General features: G+C 32.9%; 3 protein-coding genes across 3 annotated transcripts; all 3 read left to right on the plus strand.

The window, feature by feature from the left end:
• Positions 1–1326: 1326 nt before the first annotated feature.
• Positions 1327–6236, plus strand: LOC105645739 (respiratory burst oxidase homolog protein A; the record flags this gene model as incomplete). Its single annotated transcript, XM_037641273.2, is given in 10 exon segments — positions 1327–1749; positions 2993–3379; positions 3470–3565; positions 3763–3878; positions 4103–4270; positions 4375–4534; positions 4641–4841; positions 4946–5074; positions 5177–5255; positions 5340–6236. Coding segments are annotated over 10 exon segments (1869 nt in total), but the record flags the coding sequence as incomplete, so codon positions are not given.
• A 1894-nt stretch (positions 6237–8130) lies between these two features.
• LOC105645738 (Late embryogenesis abundant (LEA) hydroxyproline-rich glycoprotein family) lies at positions 8131–9066 on the plus strand. The gene has a single exon (XM_012231417.4). The coding sequence runs from the start codon at positions 8257–8259 to the stop codon at positions 8896–8898; it is 642 nt and encodes a 213-aa protein (XP_012086807.1). The 5' UTR covers positions 8131–8256; the 3' UTR covers positions 8899–9066.
• A 2257-nt stretch (positions 9067–11323) lies between these two features.
• LOC105646042 (late embryogenesis abundant protein At1g64065) lies at positions 11324–12298 on the plus strand. The gene has a single exon (XM_012231812.4). The coding sequence runs from the start codon at positions 11404–11406 to the stop codon at positions 12061–12063; it is 660 nt and encodes a 219-aa protein (XP_012087202.1). The 5' UTR covers positions 11324–11403; the 3' UTR covers positions 12064–12298.
• Positions 12299–12636: the final 338 nt, after the last annotated feature.

Raw genomic sequence — 12636 nt, forward strand, 5'->3', positions numbered from 1 at the left:
TGTTATTTCAATTTTACTGTGAAATTTGCACTGTCGCGTCGTTTTTAATTTTTTAACGTACATGCAAAGAAAGAACTGCTACAGTCGTATATTCTGGACTATATACAGCGTGGTTTCATTTTTCACACAACTACAAGTTTATACACAGCGTGGTTTCATTTTCACACAACTACAAGTTTTAATTTTGTTTAATCAGAGACATTTTGACTAATAATTTGGTTTTTTAAATTGGTTTGTGGGTTATAACTATATTAATTAATTAATTAATTTTAAAAGTTGTACACCATTTTTTCGTTAGACTTATTCTTCCAAAGTCATTGTTAGGCAAGAGTCATCAATACTTTCAACAGTTGGCTTTCTGTGTTGTTCAACCGTGCACCAAAAAAATTAAGATATATATAGAGGGAATAAAAAAGAATTCTACTGATGGCATATATAATTAAATTGATTAGAATAAGCTTTCTATATTTATTTTCAGGAATATGTGGTAGTTGAACAACTTGGGGTGAACCTTATGTTCTCTTTTTTCCTCTCTATCTTTCTATTTTCTTTCAGAGTGGATATAAACTATCTTTCGAAACTTAAAAAATTACTAGTAATGACTAACTTAAATTTTGTTAGGTTAAAAATAAAGGTTGCGCAATTGGTAAAAAGCTAGGTTTTGGCGACACTAAGAAGCAACACAATTTATGTTGTAAAATTAGTATTACACCGTGTTCAACAAGATCATTTCGGATAGACAAGCTATCATTAGGTCATCACCAACTCCAAAACACAATTAATTTCTCGTGCACCTTCTTTAGTGTAAATGTTTGTTAATTTATTTACTATCATTTGCCTTTTTCTTAATCTTTAAATCAACGTCATTTTATATAATATGCTGTACAAATCTTATTTTAAAAGCATTGATTTACTCCTATCAAAAAAGGAGATAAAAACAAGACTTTGTCATTAAGTACAAAGGGTTATTATTATTATTACTAGGTATACTGAAGTGACTGCATGATATCTATACTTTCTTTTTTTTTTTTTTTTTTTTTTTTTTTTTTTTTTTTGTTGAAAGGGATATCTATACTTTCATGATAGATAATTTTCAACTCACATTCCTGCCACGTTAGTTCCTGACATCCATAGTTGGTTACCATGTGAGATAAGGTAATGGGTGCCCTCATGTTATTCTTTTCCCATATATGAGTGCTGGATTGTCCGTCAGTGGTAGTGCAATGAGTTGACATAATCAAAGATCCTCTTGTCCCCTTCATATAATTCACTTGCTGGTGTTCTGTTACACTTTTGTTGTGTACTGAAAATGATATATGCGTGCAGCTATGGCAACTGGAAACGCTTCTCCTCCAAAAGGACACGTATTTAAACTATAGCCAAGCACTAAGCTACACCAGCCAAGCTTTGAGCCAAAACTTGCAAGGACTAAGAAAGAAAGGCCCAATAAGGAGATTAAGCAAGCAGCTAATCTACTTTTTACAAGAGAATTGGAAAAGAATTTGGGTTTTGGCACTATGGGTCATGATAATGATTGGCTTATTCACATGGAAATTCTTTCAATACAAGCAAAAAGATGCTTTTCGGGTCATGGGTTATTGTCTTCTAACAGCTAAAGGTGCAGCAGAAACATTAAAGCTCAATATGGCTCTCATTCTCTTGCCCGTCTGCAGAAATACCATCACCTGGCTCAGGTCCACAAAGTTGGGTTACTTGGTTCCATTTGACGATAACATAAACTTTCACAAGGTACATACCATAGTTAATTACCTACTTCTTCTCTTGCTTTTATTGCTTATGTTGTACGTTTATCCTTGGGTCCCATATTGAAGACTTTATCAAAAAGTCAACAGGAAAGTTGATCTTTGCCATGAAATGAAACGATTAGGAATTTATTCGGTGTATTGAAGTATAGTCATGCGCATATAGAAGATATATCAGATGCTGTAACTGTACACGCAGCAAAAGTTGACAAAGGAATAGCCATACGCATATGTGTTTAGGCAGAGAATTAAAGACGACTTTGTCGGAATGCGGAAAGTGGGGTTAGGAAAAGTTGAATACTGGACCTCAAATTTTCTCCTCTTAATTTACCTTATAATAGAGTTGATGGTCAAACGTAAACACCAATACAATACAGAATTATTGTTTTTGTTAGAGAAATATTCATTTGTATTTTTAAAAATGGAATTTTATAAAGCAATTGGACCAAATAATTAATCAAGCCTATGCTACAATGTCATTTAGCTAGTAGTCTAAAGTGTACAACCCAATAGTTATGTGTTTTCCTAATAATAAGAAAAAGTTAGGAATTTGATACTTTCCAAGGGAGCTTAGATCTACTGCATATGATATCTTTAGTTTTTGCCCTTATGGTTGATGAAGAGAGGCTTTATAATTAAGAATTATAGTAGTTTTCCCCTCAAATTCAAGTTGGATAAGCTCACTGCAATTGCTTTTGGTATCATAAAGTTGCCGAAAATGATAATTGGACCTCAACTAGGTAGTGGTCCTTGGTTTTAATTTAAAAGCTTTCTTCGGCCAGCTAAAGTCCAAAATCCTACCATTTAAAGAGAAGGCATAATTTATAAGTGCGAAGGTTGATCAAAACGACAAAAAAAACTGGCTAGTTCATGTATCCTTTATTTTTGGTGAATAGTTAATGCATCCTCTTTTTCGTGACAGACGTCATCACATGCACTCTTGCATTGGTCTGGATTTTCATTCAGGTGATGGAAGTATCCATCTGATCATCAAAATGTTATTATGACTTATGACTTAATTTGTGTTTGGTTATATAGTGAGCAAGCATTTTTTTTTTCCTGGTGACATGCACTTTAGCAATCCTTAATGAAGAAAAAGACATTGCACATACATTATTCTTGGGAATTAATAGGAGAATTATATTTTAATAATTGTAATTGCAATAATCAACGATGGACTAGATTAATTTATCTGTTAATCTCCTTAATTGATTCTTGTATATATGCAGACTATTGCAGCTGCAATTGTAATTGGTGTCATTCTCCATGCTGGAAATCACCTTGCCTGTGATTTTCCAAGGCTTATAAACTCATCTGATAAAGACTATGATGATTACTTGAAAAATGATTTTGGAGGACATAAGCCCACATATGCTAAATTGGCAAGAGGGGCTGAGGGCGTGACGGGAATTCTAATGGTTATCTTCATGGCAATTGCATTTACTCTTGCGACTCGATGGTTCAGGCGAAGTCTTATTAAGTTTCCAAAACCTTTTGATAGACTCACTGGGTTCAATGCATTCTGGTATTCTCACCATTTATTTGTCTTTGTATACATCCTGCTCATCATTCATGGAGTATTCCTCTATTTGGTGCATAAATGGTACCTAAAGACGGTACAGTTCACAATCTTTTCTTTCACATCAAGGATTAATTTCTTTTACTGTCCTGTAGAATGTAAATTGAGGTTAAATTCATCTCTGCAGACATGGATGTATCTTGCTGTTCCAGTTTTACTTTATGCTGGAGAAAGAGCCCTGAGATTTTTTCGTTCTGGCTTTTATACTGTCCAGCTTCGGAAGGTATGATAACATACAAGAAGCCTACCGTAATATGTTTCTTGTCCTAACTCTGGCTGTTTTTAAGTTCAAAGGCGATTCCCAATCCAATCAGGAAACACATTTCCATCAATTTTAACTCCAAGCAAGCTGATTTTCACTCCTTTGATATTCGAAGTCCAAAGTTTATTTCTTTTTTTCTTCATTTATATTATGTTCAGGTTGCAATTTATCCTGGAAATGTCCTCACATTGCAAATGTCAAAGCCTTCCCAGTTCCGATATAAGAGTGGACAGTATATGTTTGTTCAATGCCCTGCTGTTTCTCCATTTGAGTGGTAAGTCGCTACTAGTATTTCTCATATCACTTTTAAACAAGATAGTTAAATATGACCACACTGCCAATTTCAGTGCCGAAAACTTGTCCATCATTTTTCTATGCCGATTGTTGTAGGTTCTTCAACTTTAATTTGATCAGCTTGTCTTAATGAGTTTGCGATGAATTGAACTTACTAAAGCAAAGTGGCCCCTTTGCTTAACCTTATTGGCTTTTTACATCCAGGCATCCATTTTCCATTACCTCCGCTCCTGGTGATGACTACCTTAGTGTTCACATCCGGCAACTAGGTGACTGGACACAAGAACTTAAAAGAGTATTTTCTGAGGCATGCGAACGTCCTGTGGCTGGGAAAAGTGGACTTCTCAGGGCTGACGAAACAACCAAAAAAAGGTACTTAATATGTCAATTTTATAGGTTGTTTTATTTTTTTAACGTTTGCCTTTTGCATTTTGTCCTAGTAGTATCGTTTATTTAACATTCTTATCTGATAACAGTTTGCCAAAGCTCTTGATAGATGGTCCTTACGGTGCCCCAGCACAAGATTATAGGAAATATGATGTCCTGTTACTTGTTGGTCTTGGGATTGGAGCAACCCCTTTCATCAGCATTCTAAAAGATTTACTTAATAACATTGTCAAAATGGAGGAGCAGGCAGTAAGTAATCCTTTCTGCTGCAAACTTTCACCGTTTAACCTGCGCCTTTTATACTCTAGATTTTCTATTAATTTGAATTTGAAAAATCATGTTTCTGGTATTTCAGGAATTGGGATTAGATATAAGTAGGACGTCAGACTTAAGTGTAGGAAGCAATGATGGTTCTAGTCACAATAACAGAACTTCTCCAAAACGTAAAAAGACTCTAAGGACTACCAATGCTTACTTCTATTGGGTAACCAGGGAGCAAGGTTCCTTTGATTGGTTCAAAGGGGTCATGAATGAAGTTGCGGAGCTTGATCAAAGGGTATAACAATTTAGCTTTTGAATCTTTCAATTTGTAGTTACTTTTCGTTTGAAAAAAAAAAAATCCTAGCTTTCCTATATTTAACTAATTGTTTTGAACTCCAGGGTGTAATTGAAATGCACAATTACTTAACCAGTGTGTATGAAGAAGGTGATGCCCGATCAACCCTCATTACTATGGTCCAAGCCCTAAACCATGCAAAGAACGGTGTAGATATTGTTTCTGGCACTAGAGTAAGATTTCTGATGGCATCATTACAATATCACACTCTTCCATCATGTTATAATCAATTTAATTATGCTGTTAAACTTAAAATTATCGAATTACCTTGTTAGGTCCGAACCCATTTTGCAAGGCCTAATTGGAAGAAGGTTCTCTCCAAATTATGCTCCAAGCATTGTAATGCAAGAATAGGCAAGTTTATCTCCAAACAGCTTTGAAGAACAGGACCGCTAATTTTGCTTTGTTCTAACTATAACATTTTGTTTTCCGGAGCAGGAGTTTTTTACTGTGGAGCACCTGTCTTGGCTAAAGAACTCAGCAAGCTCTGCTATGAGTTTAATCAAAAGGGTTCCACCAAGTTTGAGTTTCACAAAGAGCATTTCTAAAGAGACAATTGGGGGTGCGTATATAACTATCTTTCAATACACTTTCAGTCCTGAATTCTAACCCTGCACACTAAAGAATTCTACAATAATTTTACCCACGAAGCATTTGTACAGTATTGGGTATAAAAGGATAAAAAGGGAAGCGCCCCCTAAATAGAGGTAATAAACAAATCTATTCAGTAGCTTATATTAATAGAAGCAGAGAAGAAAACAAATCATTTTGGCTAATGAGATGGCTAAGCCTAAGGGTTGCAGCGATAAACCATTGCCAATTTAGTGCTAGAGGAAGAGCTAAAGCGATTTCTGGGGTGGAAGAGTGCGTTACAGCTGCAATGGAGAGATTGACATAATTGATAAGAATATGGCTATTATGCTTGATTGGTAGACATCATTATGAGTATAGCAGAGGACAGTTACTGAAAGAGACAGAATTAGAGGTAAGGTTGTGGAATATGGAGGTGGAGATTATCCTATGAAATTTTACTAGTAATTGTTTTAGGGGGTCGAAGAGAAAATTCTTTTGGAATGTCAATGCTTAAACCAGTCAATCCATGCAATGGTATTTAGTTACTTGATTAGAATAAGCAAATTTATGTAAATGGTATACTTTTGTTTTTTTTGTTTGGTTCTTTACATTATTGGTGAGGAATTATTTAAAATATTCTAGGGAGGAATATTATTAGGATACCACTGGAAAGTAAATGGGTCAATTCTGTTACCAAGTGATTTTGTATTTTGTTGAGAATTGTATACAGTAATAATACAGTTGACACGTGATATTTTCACATTTGCCATCTCTTCAACTTATTTTTCTGGGACTAGCAGCCAACAAATGGTAAGCTGCTGAAATATAGAGAAGAAATACAAATTATGTAAATTTGTTAAAATTTAAAATTTAAAATTTCAACGAAAGCAACGGTGAATGTAAATTTGAAAGAAATCAAATTATGAGGAAGGACCAAGTAATACTTAATTAAAACACTTCACTTTAGTATTCAAACAAAAGTTTTAATCAAATATATTTAAAATTGTTTCTTTTGGTATTTTTTTTATTCAAGAGATAGTGTATACACACACATAAACACGCAGATATGCAATCATGTATGCTTTTAATTATTTTAGCTTAGTTGTAGGTATGAAAGTATGATTCATTGGTTGAAATTTATGACCCTAAAAGTGTTCCTTTTGGCTTAATTAGTGATTATCCAGTGATGAAATTTATAAAGTAGCTAATAATATATGTGTGTGCAAAAGAAACAGATCAATGATTGGTCTCAAGAAGCTGAGTGCTGACCGCAACTCCATCTGCCTGCTTGTATTACATTCTACGATTTACTTGAAATATATATATATATATATAGTTGGTCTTCTGCGTTAACGTGAGAAATTGAAAATATCACTCTCCCAATTTGATGAAATAAGGAGAAAAATACTCCTATGATTGGCTATGTGTCACTCCTTTAGTTTCAAATAAATGGACCAACAAAAGGAAAAATATTAATTATTTACGTATCAAACATTATCTCAGCAGCCAAAATTGATAAACATCACTTCCACCCAAATCTAATACTATTAATAATAATTATTATTATTATTAAAATACATTAAAACAGAAAACATGAAAACGAAATAATTGATTATAAACTATAGGTTCAATTTCTGTTTTATTTTAACTTGAACAAATTGATTATAAACTTTTGAAATAAATGATTTTTTCTTTTTTGGCTTTCTGAATATTATTTAAGTATTATTAGGATTGAATTTGGAAATTGAGAGTGGAGACACATATGCTAAGGAAAAAAGAAAAAGAAAAAAGAAAACATAGAAAAGTTAATGGAAAACGAGACAACTAGCAGCTGACAGATAATTATACGATGAAGTAATACTTGTTGCTACAGTAGTAGGATAAAGCAGATTTGCTCGCATGTGTGCAGGCCCCAGAATGAAAACCCCACGTGTTTTCTTAATGTCAAAGCAAAAATAAATGGGGGGAAGGATGCCAGAACCTAACCATAAAACTTCCCCCATATGAAAAAATTGTAATATTTACGACCCATTGATATCATTTTAACTTCTACTGCAAGCTGCCAAAAATTTCTCTCTATATGTATTGGTGCTATATTTGTTTTTTTTTTTCGCTTCAATTAAAATTAAAATTTAGTAATTTATTTTATAATTTTATTAGCATAAATAAATTTAATATATAATTTATTAAATCAAATATGTCAGCGACCATTGAGCTAGTGTTATATAAACAAATCAATAAATACTTAGGCAAATAAAGATAATTAGGACATAATTCTTAAATTTTTAAAAATTATTATGTCGTAATCCAATTTATGTTTAAGAACAAAAGACAAAAGCATCTATTTAGATAATAAAAAATTAAAAATATTTTTCATTACAAAAAAAAAAAAAAAACATACTTAAGCTTTAAATCTTAAGAATAAAATAAAACACAATAATTTCTTCAAAAAAAAAAAGTAATCATTTATTCACCTAATAATCTTTATTTATAATTAAAAAGTGAAAATATAAAAAGAAAAAAAATTTGACCGCAACCGAACCGAGTCCCTAATAAGGCCGGCGCCCAAGTGATGGGACAGAACTGGTCCACTAAAGTCGAGAAAAGTTCAACGCGTCGTCTCGCTGGACGCTTCCTTCTTCCTATAGGCTTTAGGATTGCATTACTTAGCGACGCACCAAAAACTACCCAATAAATATCCCTTCGCCTCACTTCCTTTCTTCCCACCAAAAACCCCATAGCAACCCAAAACCCTCTCTGCAATCTCCAAAAAAAGAAAGTTATGGCGCAAGAAAATCAGATCTTTCCATTAGTGCCGGCGAAGTTTAATCCAAGAAGCGATGAAGAAGTTGCAGTAATCAAGCCCAAAACATTCCGCAAAGAGAAAAGCAGCAAGTGTTTGGTATATTTTCTTGCATTAATCGTTATCGCAAGCACAATAGCTTTGATCTTTTCCGTAATAGTTATCCGTACAAGATCTCCAGATGCGGAATTGACCTTCGTTTCTATCAGAAATCTCAAGTATAGTAACAACGCAACTTCTCCTTTCTTTAGTTTCACTCTCCAAGCTGAGTTAAGTATCAAGAATCCGAATTTCGGCCCGTTCAAATTTGAAAACTCTACTTGTAGTGTTTTATATAAAGACAGGACTGTCGGCGAATCAAGATTAGGTCAAGGCCGTGTGGCAGCAAGAGAAACGGAGACGATAAAGGTTGTTTTGGACGTGAAATCGTATAGATTACATGATAATCAGAGCTTTGATAGTGATATAAAATCTGGGATTTTGAAGCTGAGCAGCCGAGCTAGGTTTAACGGAAGAATTCACTTGTTGAAGACTATAAAGAAGAAAAGAATGGCTTTCTTGAATTGCACGATGAATGTTAATTTGACAAGCCAAGCTATTCAAGATTTAGTATGCGACTGAAGTACAGTTTTTTCTTTTCTTTTCTTTTTTCTTTATTTTTTTTTAAAGATTTGATGTTTAAGTATGAGTAAATATCAGTATCATACAGTTAACTTCTTTAAAATGAGATGAATTGATCTTCTTGGTTTTTCTTTTTTGAGAAATTAATATTCTTGTTTTTGCATTGAAGACTTTCGTATTGTTACTATTCTAGTTTGCAAAAACACAATTTGATTTTTTTTTTCTTATATTGTAACTTTTCTTTTGCATATAGTAAATTTTACATGTCAATTTGTTCCTTTTTCATTAAGTAAGGATTAAGATCAATTAACGCTTGATTTTGTTTTGGTTGAAAGAAGATATATTTTCCAATTCTTCTATAGGCAAATTTCGAGTTGTAGACGAAATTAGTTGATTTTTTTTTTTTTTTTGGATAGGATTGAATTTATATTTTTGAAGGTACAATGGACGTACAGAATTCTAATTATCTAAGGCAGTGTTTGATAATTGGTTCATAAGGAATTTTTTATATTTAATTAATATTATATGTACATACATAGATTTAAATATTGACACTAAAGTGTATTTATCTCGCGTTGATATAAGAATAGTCTCTGTGAGATCTCAAAATTCTATTTAACCATTGAAAGATATAAACTTATTATTTCCAAATCCAAAAAATTTTCTAACTTTGAAATATATCCAATTTATTTCAGAAAATAAAAATAGAAAGCGACTAAATAATCAACAACTGAAATTAAAATTTACCTACTATACAATCTATTGATTTCTTGCAAATGTATTTATTATGCTTTCTTTATCCCCATAACTTTGACACTAACAGCTTAACTAACCGATGTAGAGGGGGAAATTGAATCTCCATTGTTATGCATTATATTGCAACTTTGCATTTAATATTGGAAGTTACGTATACATAGACCCACTCTTCAATTGACATCTAAGTCTTTTTATGTTTTCTTTCTTTCTTTCTTTATGAACCAAAAGCAAATACTCTAAATTGACATTTAAAACTTAATTATCTTGCAACTTGCAACCATATATTTACTCACATCGTTTTGCAACTTGCAACAATATTAGCTGCATTATAGGCAACAGTGTCTGCATAAAATTTGAAGCAGGTGTTGTGGACAAGGTTTTTTCTAGGTGTACAAAGATAAATTTATATGTATTACTACTTGGATAGACATTACAAATAATGTAATAATTAACAAGATAAACCTACGGAAATTAAATATTTGCAACAACGGAACTGTCCATATTGATACCAACGTGAAGCTTGCAGTTGAAATTTCTGTAAAAAAAAAACCCTAACATTGCCTCTTTCAAGTTCGACAGTGGCTCAACCACTCTTCTTTATGGTTGCGAGGCGGTCGGCCAGTTGATAACACCGTCGGGCGAGGTGAAACCGAGGAGGATGATTTACATGAACGTTGCGTTGGATTTGAGTCCTGTGAAAATTTTGGGTGTTGAAAGAATTGGCAGAGATATAAGCTCAGGAGGGTTGACTATGGATAGCTATACGGTAATTGGTGGGGAAGGTGAACAAAAATGGGCCCATTTATGTGATATATGAATATCATGGTCCATAATTTAAAGCCCATTGATCAAAATTTTGATGGCCAGATAGCCCACTTCGCTAGAAATGAGTTGCTCATCCCTTAACTATCTTGTCTCAAATTGAACCAAATGGTTCTATTTGATTCAATTCTCAAACTATTTGAAATGAGTATATATCCCTCAAAGTTAAATTATTTCAATTCAGTGTCCAATTAATAAAAATTAAGATGAATCCACAATATGCAATGTTAATCTTTTCTCAACAACTATTTACTGTTACAACAATTTTATCATTCAATTTGCTAATAATCCAGATCTAAGCAAGTTTTATACTTAAAAACATAAATCATTTTATACCTAAAAAATAATAAATAAAAAAACTATTTTAACTTTTAAGCCACATTTTGATTTTTGGAAGTTCAATGACATATAATATTGACTACCAACAATTCTTTTCTCGTTGACTGTGGTTGGTATAAATCAACTCATGTAATATTGAACAATTTAAGCCAAACATACTTCACATTCAATACTTAGACATTGAGTAATTATTACTCATTATATTTCTGTTCACATAATGCCAAATTAATTGTCTATTAACTTGTAATAATAATACAATTAAAAATTAATTAATTATCTCCTCCATTATTTTAATTGCAAAGTTTTCTTATTGGATTAATATTCTCTAACATAACCCTTTTTGGACGGAAATAATAAAATTATCAATTCATTATTTTTCTCTGTCAAAGAATCCAATAGGTGAAATTTCCTCCAGTAGACTACATAGTCAATCGTCAAGCCGTGAATTAGGTGCAAACGCGTTTTAAATTATGAACATAATGTTTCATCCAACGCTTGCTATATATATTTACATGTCGAACACTATGGACAAAAGATAGCCGTTTATATTACTTCACAAACAAAAATTGAATCATTCATTCCAAATCCATGGCCGAGACCGAGCAGGCCAAACCTTTAGCTCCAACTTTATTCCAATCTCGTAGCGACGAAGAAGAAGCAATATCTACCCATTTAGAGCTTCACCAGAATCGAAAATTCCTCAAATGTTGCGGTTGTTTCACTGCTTTATGGTTAATTCTTGCCGTAACCATTTTAGTTATGTTCTTCACTGTTTTTCATGTCCAAGAACCAGTAATCAAGATTAACAACATAAACCTACTGCAATTAAATCTTTATAACAACGGAACTCTCCGCACCGATACCAACGTGAAGATTGCAGTTGAAGTTTCTGTAAAAAATCCTAACGTTGCCTCCTTCAAGTTCGACAATGGCACAACAACTGTTCTTTACGGTGGAGTGAGAGTCGGCGAGGCGATAACTCGGTCGGGCAAAGCAAAAGCAAGGCGGACGATTTATATGAATGTTACGGTTGATTTGAGTCCTGAAAAGATTCTGGGTGTTGAGAGCTTTGGCAGAGATGTAAGTTCAGGAGCTTTGGCCATGAATAGCAGTACAGTAATTGGTGGGAAAGTGAAGATAGCTAAGATTATCAAGAAATATATTATAGTGGAAGTGAATTGCAGTGTTACTTTCAATTTGACAAGCCAGCAAAACATTCAATCGCATTGCAGACCACATTTCATTTGAAAGCATCAAATAATGCTGATTTTTTGCTATTAATACTTGATTTTAACAGTAAATTGTTACCATATTTACATTTTTGTTTTTGTTTATATAGATATACATGAGTTTCCAATTAATAGCATTATCGTTATGTTAAGGGTTCTTGGTATACATATATATATAGAGAGAGACAGTTCTTGCATAGATAATACAGAAGCTTTTCTTGAATATTACTCTTCTGTTCTGATTTTGATCCAAATTTTATTAGACTCAAACTCGTTTTGAACTGTACTTCTTTCCAGCTTTTACAAGCCAAGTTCAAAGCCTACCGGGTTAGCTAATAAGCCAATCTGGCTAGCAAGCTTTAGAGCTCACACTAAAAAGAAAAATTCAAAAAAATATGGTTCAAATCAAACTCGATCCTATTGATGTTCAGTTTAAAAACTCCTAGAACTTTTACATATACATGCATATAATATAATATTATTCTAAGTTACTCAAACTTCGGGCCGATCTCGAACTTAAAATTTCGAGTTGAACTTGAACCCAAGCCTAAAATTTTTAAGCTCACTGAATTCTATTGAACTGAGCTCTGGC

Source organism: Jatropha curcas, chromosome 4 (assembly GCF_041381405.1).
Source record: "Jatropha curcas cultivar XTBG-Jc1 chromosome 4, XTBG_Jcur_1.0, whole genome shotgun sequence".
Lineage (NCBI taxonomy): Eukaryota > Viridiplantae > Streptophyta > Magnoliopsida > Malpighiales > Euphorbiaceae > Jatropha > Jatropha curcas.

Coding starts and splice junctions, on each gene's coding strand:
- LOC105645738 (XM_012231417.4), top strand. CDS start 8,257: ATGGCGCAAGAAAATCAGATCTTTCCATTAGTGCCGGCGAAGTTTAAT.
- LOC105646042 (XM_012231812.4), top strand. CDS start 11,404: ATGGCCGAGACCGAGCAGGCCAAACCTTTAGCTCCAACTTTATTCCAA.